Source organism: Typopeltis vanoorti, chromosome 10 (assembly GCF_054136105.1).
Source record: "Typopeltis vanoorti isolate ZY-2024b chromosome 10, IOZ_Tvanoo_1.0, whole genome shotgun sequence".
NCBI lineage: Eukaryota > Metazoa > Arthropoda > Arachnida > Uropygi > Thelyphonidae > Typopeltis > Typopeltis vanoorti.
The window spans coordinates 42,472,069-42,484,951 of NC_143558.1; the positions used below are offsets into that span (position 1 = coordinate 42,472,069).

At 37.3% G+C, this 12,883-nt stretch overlaps 1 protein-coding gene across 2 annotated transcripts in view; it reads right to left on the reverse strand.

Annotated features, from left to right (window-relative positions):
- Positions 1 to 1,888: 1,888 nt before the first annotated feature.
- Xpd (general transcription and DNA repair factor IIH helicase subunit Xpd) overlaps positions 1,889 to 12,883 on the reverse strand; it is a 475,287-nt gene continuing 464,292 nt past the window's right edge. For both annotated transcript variants that reach the window (XM_090399654.1, XM_090399651.1), the window contains exon 24: positions 1,889 to 2,049. In XM_090399654.1, the coding sequence (XP_090255780.1) occupies positions 1,957 to 2,049 (93 nt within the window). In that variant the 3' untranslated portion in view covers positions 1,889 to 1,956. The remainder of the gene's footprint in view (positions 2,050 to 12,883) is intronic.

Consider the following 12,883-nt stretch of genomic DNA (forward strand, 5'->3'; position numbering starts at 1 on the left):
GGCAATTAAGATACTCTGCTTTTGCAGATGGAGGTTTACGTATTGTATAATAAATAAAGGTGATAATAAATCTTGTTTTACAAATTTGTGGGAAATCATAACTGATAACAGAATGCAAAGAATAAGTAGGAACCATATATAAATCACACAATATGACAACTTTAAAAAGTAAAAATACAAAAAAGATATGTAGAGATGGAAGCAGATAACATCTACATATCAGGATACATCTCATACCAGTTACTTCCTGATCATTAAGCTCTGAACATATTTCCTTGACTAGAACATCCCATTCCAAATTCATTTATATAGAAGAGTTTAGCAATTTGAGGTGTTACTGTAACTGGTATTCCACATGTTGATGTTGATCTGAGTAATTTTACTGAGTGCTGCTGACATATTTCCACAGGATATCACCAGATCATAGTTTTTAAAGCATTCTGGGAGATCCTGCCAGTCTTTCTAAACTCTTTTGAATACAGAAGGGTGACATATTTCCCTTGGCTTTTCAACTGTTGCATGAATGAGAAAAACTGGTACATATATACTATTGTCACATCTTTTGTTTTTAACTTCTGTAATCAATTGATGTAGAGTATCAGTACTTGGTTTGGGTCCCTGAAATGTTTGACAATGAAAAATTCATGCTTAAAGGAATTTTTGTTCAGCACCACAGCTCTGCACTCACCATCACTTTTTGTCTGCTTTTCATTCCTTTTTTCACTGCTTTACAGTGAAAAGCAATAAGTGAGCTTGGGAGAGGACTCCCAGGGATATCCTGTGCTTTACCAGCAAACCTTGGGCTTGGACCCTGAGAGTATCAGTGAAACTGTTGCCCACTAGCCGAATGGTCCTGGCTTGGACATCCAGGACTGCCCATCTTGCCAAAGCAGAAGCCAAAGTTGTTCAAAACTACCAGATTCTCCTTTTCCAGATGTCAATGGATCACACCACATGGCATACACAGGAGCAGGGTGATGGATCCCAGAAATGGCAGTCTGAAAGACAAGATAACATAAAAGACTGAGAAGTAGAGTGAAGAATATGGAATGAAAAGCAAAGAAAAAGAGGAAGAATGAAAAAAAAAAGGGCCAGTACCATCACTGGGGGGGGGGGTCCCCATCCATCACGGACAGGCACTCCACAAGGAGCAAAAATGGCAGGAAATTACACAGATGAACGGACTGGCAGGAACCATATATAAAAGGCAAAAGAGAACATGAAAAGTACAAATGTGTATACAAGTATAATAATACAATAATGGGAAACATATGAAAGAGCCAGAAGAGTATGAAATTATAAAAAAAAAACATAATTAATGTAATATGTCACTTAATAAAATCTTTAAAAAAAAATACAACTTCAAAAATTTATGTGAAATCATAACTGATGACAAAATGAGCAGAAATCATATAAAAATCATGCAAAATAACTTAAAAAGAAAAAAATGCAAACAATACTAATGGGAAATAAAAGAAACAACAAGAAGAATAAGAAATAAAAATGAAAATACAGAATTAATTATTCAAATTAAGTGGTTATTGAATCCAACATTATTTCAAAGCCGAATAAAGAAACTATAAAAGTTTCGGCGGATCCAAGCATAAAGCAAACCTTTCATGACAGGGACAACTCGTAGTAAAGGTGGAGCAAGTACCAATCACTATCCTTAGTATTTCCCATAATGTAAAACACATCTCCTAGCAGACATGTATGATGTTATACACTATTGGGGGGGGGGGGGGTCACTACCCAAACTGCTGGTTTCGACCTTTTTTTGAGGTCTCGTCAGTGGTATGATTATGCCTGCACACACACACACACACACACACACACACACACACACACACACACACACACAAAACTATTCTAGAAAAGCCAGTGAAGATAATACTCAGACTGTTTATTTGAATCTTATATACAATATATACAAATTGGTGTTGTTTTAACATTACATCACTGTAGCTGCACTCTGGATTCGACTTTTTTTCTTAGGTCTTCGGATTGCAGTTGTTCTAGTGTAAGCAGAGAAATGCCAAGTTGATCTTCCTGTGAAATTAATAAATGCGCATTACACAACATAAACTTCTGATGTGACAAACAATTTTCAGGAATTGAAAAGAAAAAAAAAAAGCTTAAAGAATACTTCTGTGGAGGTGGATATCCCTAGTTCCTCACACTTCTGAAAATTATTATACGAGTAGAAACTATAAAGAAAATGTAACACAAAAAATATTAGTTGTTTGTTTTGAAGATACAAACCTGCGATAAAGAGCCAATAGGCTATTTTTTTTTCAGCGGTATAAATTAAGTTAAGGGGATAATAAATCCCTCATTATTTTAAAGCCGGATATGAAGGATCTCCTAGGAGCTGCATTTTACATTATGAGAAAATATTAAGGATAGTGATGGAGCTTGCTCCACCTTTGCTCCGAGTTGCCCTAGTGTTGTACTACCGGTGTTGACTTACGCTTGGACTCGCCGATAGTTCTTCGGCATGAAACTCTTAGATTTCAATCTCCGAGTTTCGTATCCAGCTTTAAAATAATGAGGGATTTAGTATCCCCTTAACTTGATACAAACCTGCATTTTTGGTTTGGGGTCCCCTTCAGTATGAAACAATTAACTTACTTTAATCGAGAGTCTATAATATCCTGAAATGGAATCAAAAATTTTAAAATGCTCTTGTATTATTTATCTTCTGTTTGGTGTGTTTTCAGGGTGACTAGAAAACATAGCATCATTAGCTTTGTAATTATCTGATTATCCATCTCCATCCATAAAGGTTTCCAACACTATTATTTCATTTGTAAAGAGTAAAACAACTGAGTTTAAATACACTGCACATAATTTCTAATTCTGAAAGATAGGATACCTATTTGTAAAAGGATTGTCAGCTTATCAACCTTGTTGCATGTTTCAAAAGAAACTGCAGCACTTTAATCCATGCTCAATGTTTTATTCCACATCTGACAAATACATTCTAATAGTCACTCTATTCAATCTTGCTTTTCACAATTATGTATGTACTTTAGACATGCCATCAGCTTAAGTCATAGCATCATATTTCAGATAATTTTAGTTGTATTGATACTAATTTGTTGCATATATAATTTTTTGAGTATTTATAAAAAATTCAGTTTCAACACAAGCTCATTAAAGCTTCCCTTGCAACTATCAGGACAGAAATATCCTGTTTTATTGTCGACATGGAGTCAGTAGACTCATCATGGGAGGTTCATTCAACAGACAGCATGCTAAATCTTAAAATCCTTAACACTTGTAAGTGAAGGTTTCTGTGGGTAAGCAGTATTGGAGATAGTTTTCAGCATTAAGACCACATGTTTATTAAACAATAAAAAATAAAAGAATAAAAAATCTGACAAGTTTCGTTCGCCATAAGACTTAAAGCATAAGGGATAATGGTCTATAAAAGTTTAACACAGCAACCAAAGATTAATTAATAGTCCATTAGATGTTTTTTTTTTACTTCATAACTGTTCATTAATTGAGAACCCAAATACAAAATGATGCATTCTTTACTGTATGCTTGTTGGAACAATGCTAGTCGTTGCCACATTCTGTGGCTCACGTGTGTTGTATCCGAGATCCTAGGCAGTTAAATTTTTGATGAAGGCAGGCCACACTTGATGTAAAATCAAGCCTTGATTTTTATTGCACTGTGTAGGGATTCAAAGCATTTTTGCAGCTTCTTTAAATTTTCTTGTGAAACAGTTCTTATCAACATATGACATGTTTGTCTGTTGCCAGAGTATTTGATGGCCAGTAGTAGCTATGTGGAATGCTAAGCATGATTTGTGTTCCCTTCTTTTTTCGACGTCTTTTATATGTTCAGCCATGCGGATTTCTCTTGACCTTCCCATCAGGCCTACGTAACAGTAAAGGAAGAGAAAAAACAGGTTATACTTTTCTGTATATAGAAAACAGGAAGATTTCTTAATGCTGCCTCACACCACTATCCATTGCAAAAAATAGGCATAATTAAAACTTTTAGAGACAGAGCATACAATATATCTAGCACACAGATGAAGCAAAATGAAGAATTACACTACCTGACACTGAACCTCACACTAAATGGTTTTGAACCCAAGACAATCAAAAAAATCTTAATACAGCTCCTGCAACTCCCTTATGAAAACAAGATTTCAACGCAATCACACTGCCATACATCAAGAATGTCACGGACAAATTGGCTACATTGCCCCACAAGTACAACATAAAAGTGGCTTTTCTTCCTTTACAAAAAATATCAAGATTCCAACATCCACCAAAACCTCCACATCATCCCATGAAAAAACCGGGTGTCTATCAGATTCGCTGTTCTTGTGACATCTGTTATGTAGGCCAGATGGGAAGGTCAGGAGAAATCCGCATGGCTGAACATATAAAAGACGTCGAAAAAAGAAGGGAACACAAATCAGGCTTAGCATTCCACACAGCTACTACTACTGGCCATCAAGTACTCTGGCAATAGGCAAACATGTCATATGTTGATAAGAACTGTTTCGCAAGAAAATTTAAAGCTGCAAAAATGCTTAGAATCCCTACACAGTGCAATAAAAATCAAGGCTTGATTTTACATCAAGTGTGGTCTGCCTTCATCAAAAATTTAACTACCTCGGGTACACACACGTCAGCCACAGAATGTGGCAACAACTAGCATTGTTCCAGCAAGCATACAGTAGCGAATGTATCATTTTGTATTCGGGTTCTCAATTATGAACAGTTATGAAGTCAAAAGAACATCTAATGGACTATTAATTGTCAATTAATCTTTGGTTGTTGTGTTAAACTTTTATACACCATTATACCTGATGATGTAAGTCTTACGACGAACGAAACTTTTCAGTTTTTTTATTCTTTTATTGTTTAATAAACAATAAAATACTGAAAACTATCTCCAGAATCCTTACACTTACCCCATTAACAACATATTCTGGTAATGTGTTCCATTCACCCACAATTCTCCATGAGTTGGCAGACTTATCATGGGAGGTTCATTCAACTGACAGCATACTAAATCTTAAAATCCTTAACACTTAACCCATTGACAACATATTCTGGTAATGTGTCGCATTCACCCACAATTCTCCATGTAAAAAATCTACTTCTCACACCCCTCTTCACCACACTCTTGTACAACTTACAGGAATGGCCTCTCACCTTCTACTGTTTTATAATCTCCTCTGTATTAATCTGAAAAATACCATCGCTATAACTTAAACAACTTATCATATGTATCACCTCTTTTTACTTTAATCACTAAACTATGTAATTTATCTTCCTTTAACCTCTCTGTAGACAACAGTCCTGATACTGTCTTAGTCACTTGTCTCTAGACCTTCTCCAATGTTTCCACATCACAATGAAAACCAAGTGACCAAATGTGAGCACAACAGTCTAAATGTGATCTGACTAGTGTTTCATACAGTGGCACAACCACCTTCCTTATCACAGTGGAATACAATATGCATTCTTTGCAACTTGCAATATGCCCACTAAACTTCATTCTACTGTCAACAATTCCAGATCTTCAATCTCATTCACTTCCATCAATATAATCCAAAGCCTTATCTGCACTCAAAATGCAACACCTTGCACTTATTCATATTAAAACTAGAACCCCACCCATTTGTCCAAATTAAAAGTTTATTCAAATCTTCCTGAAGAGAATTAACAACAGTAGTGCCTCTTATAATTCTCCCCAACTTTGCCTCATTAGCAAACAATTGAAGATCTCTTGGTCAATCTACATGAACAGAACCTTGACTCACACCACTTGTTACTCTCCATTTTTGACACAGCTCCATCATACACACCTTGCTGGTATTGTACAGAGAGCTAATCACTGATCCATCTAATCAAGACACTTTCCATTTCCATCCTCTGCAGCTTGTACACCAACTATCAATGCTATTGCAGAAGTCCAGGAATACTGTTTTGCAAAGATTATGATAGTACTACATGAAAAAGTTACACTATTACTAACTTCTTATCAACAATCTGTTATCTGTCAAGATTCCAATATTATCAGATCTTATATCTCTGTCTATTTACACACTTTTTACTGTATCAATCCATCAACATCTTGGTCATCCTCTGCGTCTTTTTCCTGGCAAAGAATATTTGTTTTGCAAATCTTTCTTCTCCAATCTGTTTAAGTGACCATACCACCTGAGATAAGCTCTACTAATGCATTCCTGGAACAATGACAAATTCTTTCCTAATATCCTCATTTTTAATGTGATACTGCCATTGATGCCACCTGTTGACTTCATTAATCTTGAAAGTTTATTTTTCACTTGGTTAGACTATAATAAATTTAGTTTAATTCTTTATTCAAGTGTGAGCAAACAAAGTTTGCGCCTGAAAGTATCTTCAGGATTGGAGTAAGGTGGTACAACACTGGGAAGCTCGTTGCAAAGGTGGAGCAAGCTAACATCACTCCTATCTCAGTATCTCCCATAATGCATAACACATCTCCTTGCAGATATGTATAATGTTATACATTAAGGGAAGGACCACTACTCAGACTACTTTCGATCTTTATTGAGGTCTATTCGGTGGGAGCCAGGCCCAAGTGGAGATACCATGCAGAAGCATTAGCAAGGTCAACTCTACCTATAGGAGTTGCCAAACGGTGTGCCACATTTTTATTAAATTACTCTCGATTTAGAGAAAGATGTTGAAAGTTTATTTTTCACTTGGTCAGAGTTTCGACCTTTATTGAGGTCTCTTCAGTGGGAGCCAGGCCCAAGTGGAGATGCCAGGCAGAAGCATTAGCAAGGTTATCTCTACCTATAAGAGTTGCCACCTTTTTATTAAATTACTCTGGATTTAGAGAAAGATGTTGAAAGTTTATTTTTCACTTGGTTAGACTATAATAAATTTAGTTTAATCCTTTATCCAAGTGTGAGCAAACAAAGTTTGTGCCTGAAAGTATCTTCAGGATTGGGGTAAGGTGGTACAACACCTAAAGGATTAAACTAAATTTATTATAGTCTAACCAAGTGAAAAATAAACTTTCAACATCTTTCTCTAAATCCAGAGTAATTCAATAATAAGGTGGTACACCGTTTGGCAACTCCTATAGGTAGAGATGACCTTGCTAATGCTTCTACCTGGTATCTCCACTTGGGCCTGGCTCCCACCGAAGAGACCTCAATAAAGGTCAAAAGTAGTCTGGGTAGTGGCTCTTCCCTTAATGCATAACATTATACATATCTGCAAGGAGATGTGTTATGCATTATGGGAGATACCGAGATAGGAGTGATGTTAGCTTGCTCCACCTTTGCAACGAGTTGCCCAGTGTTGTACCACCTTACCCAGATCCTGAAGATACTTTCAGGTGCAAACTTTGTTTGCTCACACTTGGATAAAGGATTAAACTAAATTTATTATATTCATTAATCTTTCTCAGAACTCTTATATCAGAGGTCTACAGTCTTTGATCAAGTGTTTTATTTCTAAACCAGCTCTTAGATCCATAAATTAAAATTGGCTCGAACACCATCTTGTATACAGGTAATTCAGTGTTTTGACTAATCTCTCTTTATATTCCATATAAGTTTATTCAGTTGAGTTCCTTTCATACTAGCTTTGTTAATTCTGTTATATTTAATTTACCATCTTCCCTAAAAATCGCACTTAAGTAGCTGAAATGTTTTACTTGTTCTATAAGTTCACTATTTAGGATACAGTTGATGTTTTCAATGTTCATGCCTATTTTCATTGTCTTTGTCTTTTTATTGCTGATTTTCATACCAATTTTGCAAAGATACAAACCTGAATTTTTGGTTTGGGATCCCCTTCAGTATGACACAATTGACTTACTTTCAGGGAAAGCCTTCATAAAGGTTTCCAACAGACTCAGCATAATATGCAAGTAAATTGCTAAAACAAGACTTACCCTTTACAAATCAATCCATGCTTACCATCATAAAGAATTCTATCAAACATCTTACATACACCTACAGATATACAAACTGGTCTATAATTGAAAATGTCTCTCCTAGAACCATGTTTATGGAGTGGTACTGTTTTGCCTTTTATCCACTACTTAGGAACCTTAACATTGCAATACTTTCATAAAATAACCACATCAAGGGCATAGCTAATTGTTTTGCACATTTCTAAAAAAAATGTATGGTGATATGTCATACATTCCCACAGCCTTATTAACATCTAACCCAAACAACACCTGATACATCTCTCATTCTTTCACTTCTAATTCTCCTAACACTTGCCTACTTTCTACCTATTGCACACCAGTATGATGACTGATGAAGTGCATTTATTAATTCTACTATATCCTTTGCAATGGACACTCTGCCTACCATGACTATCCACCAGTGTCAACCCGTCATAAATATTCTACCTCTTCCTTGCTATATAGCAGCCTCTTTCTTTACCATGCCCATAACCTTCCTAGCTTGCACTTTATACTCCTCATGCATCTCATTGCCAACGACTATCTTGTACCTCCCTAACATTTTCTTTTCAAACACATCTTGCTTCATATCATTTTGCATCTATTTCACTCCCACTCTATTTATTTGCTTAACTCTTGGTATACAGTTATACACTGCTTGTGTCAGATACTGCCTTATTAATTCCCATGAACTGGCAACATCTTTTCTACACATTTTATCTACCTAACATATTGATGCTAGATGACTAAAGAGCTTTTCATAATCGCTCACCTTATAATTCTACATATATCCTATTCTGGCAATAACCTTTTCTTGTTTCACCATTTCCCATATAATTTTTCTGTTTATTTGGTATTTTATGGCACAAGGATGGCAGTGGTCATATTGTGCCAGTAAATTATCACAGCAGCATACAAGTTTAAAAACAGTAAAAAAACAACATAAACAGATATAGATCTTCTTCTTCCTAGCATTTGTTCTGCTTTAAGGGAGGGTCCACTCATGTGCACTGCTTCCTACACCTTGCACGGTCTTGAGCAATTCTACTGTTGACATTTGCTGTGCACATGTCATTGGTTAGGCGATCAAGCCAATGTGTTTTTGGTTGGCCTCTTGGTCATTGGCCATCAACATTAAGCCTCATAGCCAATTCTGCCACAGAGTTTTCATTGCTATGTAGCACGTGGTCATACCAACTTAGGTATGCCTCTTGTACCTTCTCTGTTATTGGTGTGATGCTGAGAATCTTATGTATGTCAGTGCTTGGTATTCAGCCGGCCTGGTTACGGCAAGTGTCCATCTCAACTTTCTCATTTCTTTCATGAAATTGGTCAGCATTCTGCTCCATACATGACTACTGGTCTAGCGACTGTGAAAGAACTTCTTATCACAAAGAACTACTTTAGCCAAACAGGCAGGACAGCAAATATCAGAATTTCAGAACACAAGGCCTACATCCGGTTTCACCAATACAACCACCCTGGTCTTGCTGACCATGCGCTGGATACCTGCCATACAATATGGTGGAAGAAAGCTACGATAATACACCGTAGTAAATACAAATATGAAAGGCTTTTCATGGAATCAGCTTCAGCCCTAAGAAACAATCCAAACCTCAACAAATTTGGCTGCATGAGATTGCCTTGAATCTGGGAAACCTACACCAGAAGACCTTCAGTCCAATCGCCCAAGAATACCAACATTGCCTGCTAGGGGGCACCATCAGGACTTTAGGAGAAATAATAGCGTCCTGCTTCTTCCTCACTTACTGTTTGTTGTGCCTGTGTGCACGTGTCTTGTTGTTAAGTTTCTTGAAAATGGCAATGTGACGTTGCTGAAATATTGAAGTATATTAAAATTTATTTTAATGTATATCCTAGTTGATGTTGTAATTTCCTTAAATTATTTAGTAAAAAATGCATAACCAACATCTAAGCCTTTCCATGGGAATTACGATAATCCACGGAGATGATATCGCACGAAAAGCACACCATTATGGTAAAATGAAGTTAAAGCTATCAAGACAACTGAATCGTCCCATCTTCCTAAAACACAGCCAGGATAACCAGGTAATTCCTAACTGTGTCAAATTCAAACACCATTTCTCTTCGCAAAAGGCTCTTCATATTTGTAACCGTGCCAGCCAAGCCTTACTCAGGGAACAAATCGCCATGATTCGCCGTTTCCTGAATGATGCTAACTTAGCTATACAGGCACTCGAAGATGACCTTTCAAGCACCTCAAGCCACAAAATTTGGTCTGTTTTATACGACATCTTGTGCACTGCAGCAGGGAAAGAATTTAAAAAAGTACGAGATTGATACATCAAAAAATTTGAAAATTTAAAAAAGAACTCGATCTCGAAACGACAACTTCCTAACGAAACTGTAGTCAACCTTTCATCATTTAATGTGAAACTTGAAGCACTCGACACCCTCGCAGGTGGCCACAACTTCGCCATTGCGCCCAGAAGAATACCTGCTAAAGATATTAAGATACGAATTGAACGCAGGATACGAAACCTTCCAAACCACGTCGCCAACGATATTAAACTGGATGTTGCTTGTGTTCTGACCAAAGCTAAACCACCAAAAGCCAACATGCCCAGTAAGGAAATTAAATCTCTACTAGAATTAAAGAAAAACAAGGAAATAATAATCACCAAAGCTGATAAAGGGAACGCCACAGTATTGTTTAACCAAAAGGATTACATAGGTAAGCTGAAAGCTCTATTGTTACATTGGGCTACTTACCTCCCTATCGAGTACAATCCCACCAACTCACAAATTAGAAAACTCCACAGGCTCCTTAAGAAGGTCACTTCTTGGCCTGTAGAAATCACTAACAAATTAAAGCCATTTAACTCCATACCCCCCCCCCACCCCTGTATTTACGGACTCCCAAAAATACATAAGGAAAATGTGCCATTACGTCCCACAGTGGATAGCAGTGATTCCCCCACATACAAACTAGCAAAACATTTGGCCAAAGCTCTCTCACACTATACTGGCAACACACCTTCACACATAAAAAAACTCAGCCCACTTCAAAGCCAGCATAGAAAACCTTACACTCAACAAACACACTGACATAATGGTCAGTTCTGATGTCTCCTCCTTATTCACAAATGTCCCACTCAAAGAATCCTTAGAGCTAATCCAAGCTAAATTTCCTCCTATTTCAGTTCACAATGAACTTAGGCTATTTCGTTTGGCAAGGAAAATTCTACAAACAAAGAGAAGGGGACAACCATGGGTTCTCCACTCTCCCCACCCTTGGCCAACTTTTATATGGAGACTTTTGAAGAGCAAGCCTTAAACTCTTCCCCACAAAAATCAAGCATTTGGCTTCGCTATGTTGATGATGTGTTCACTATTTGGCCACATGGCTCCGATGCACTCCTCTCCTTCCTAACACACTTAAACAACCAACACCCCAGAATTAAAATTCACCCTGGAAGAGGAAAAAAAAAAACAACTGCCTTCCTTTCTTAGACACACTAGTCACCCACCAGCCTGATGGAACCTTGGTTTTCTCAGTCTATAGAAAACCCACCCATACAGGCAGATGCATTCACCAACAATCCCGCCACCCCTCCTCGCAACAATATGGAGTCATTAAGACACTACACAACAGTGCTAAACTTATCTGTTCAAATGACAGTGCCCTAACCACAGAACTAAACCACATTCTCAAAACTTTCTCAGCCAATGGCTACCCGCACAACAAGGATTACTCTAAATCCATCACCACACCCTATATCCGAGGCACCTTGGAAAAAATTACAAAAATCCTAAAAAAACATGACTTAACTTCTTGTTACAGACCATATAAAAAATTGGCATCCCTTATCCGCTCTACTAAAGACCAACCTCCCACCCTAGACCTACCTGGTGTATACCAGGTCCCTTGCAGCTGTAAGCTGTCCTACTTTGGCCAAGCAGGCAGGACAGCAAATATCAGAATTTCAGAACACAAGGACTACATTCGGTTTCACCAATACAGCCACTCTGGTCTTGCTGACCATGCGCTGGATACCTGCCATAGAATACGGTGGAAGAAAGCCACGATAATACACTGTAGTAAATACAAATATGAAAGGCTTTTCATGGAATCAGCTTCAGCCCTAAGAAACAATCCAAACCTCAACAAATTTGGCTGCATGAGACTGCCTCAAATTTGGGAAACCTACATCAGAAGACCTTCAGCTCAATCGACCAAGAATACCAACATTGCCCACTAGGGGGAACCATCAGGACTTTAGGAGAAATAATAGCTTCCTGCTTCTTCCTCACTTACTGCTTGTTGTGCCTGCATGCACGTGTCTTGTTCTTAAGTTTCTTGAAAATGGCAATGTGACGTTGCCGAAATATTGAAGTATATTAAAATTTATTTTAATGTACAGGAATACCTTGTATAACACGGTTTTGAACAACGCAGGTGGTTTTGGTCTAACGCGGTTTTATTATTAAACATCATTATTATGAGTCATCTGTTATGAACAATTATTCAGAGCAAAGAAAAGATTAAACAACATGGAATGAGCACCGTTTCTTGTCGCAGGTGGTTCTACAATTTCAAAAAGCATATGGGACTCCATAACATAAGAATCCAAGGTGAAAGCGAAAGTGCTGACACTAAAACTGCAGAATTATTTCCCAATGAATTGAAGGAGCCTATTGAGAAGGAAAGCTACACAGATGATCAAATTTTTAACGCTGATGAGACTGGCTTGTTCTGAAAAAGAATGCCATCGCGCACATTTCTAGTAGAGAAGGAAAAAACACAAGCTGGGTATAAAGTGTCAAAAGACCGATTGACACTTTTACTAGAAGGTAATGCATCAGGTGATTTAAAATTGAAGCCACTGTTAGTGTACAGAGCAGAAAACCCAAGAGCTCTTAAGGACTTTACAAAGAACAATTTACCTG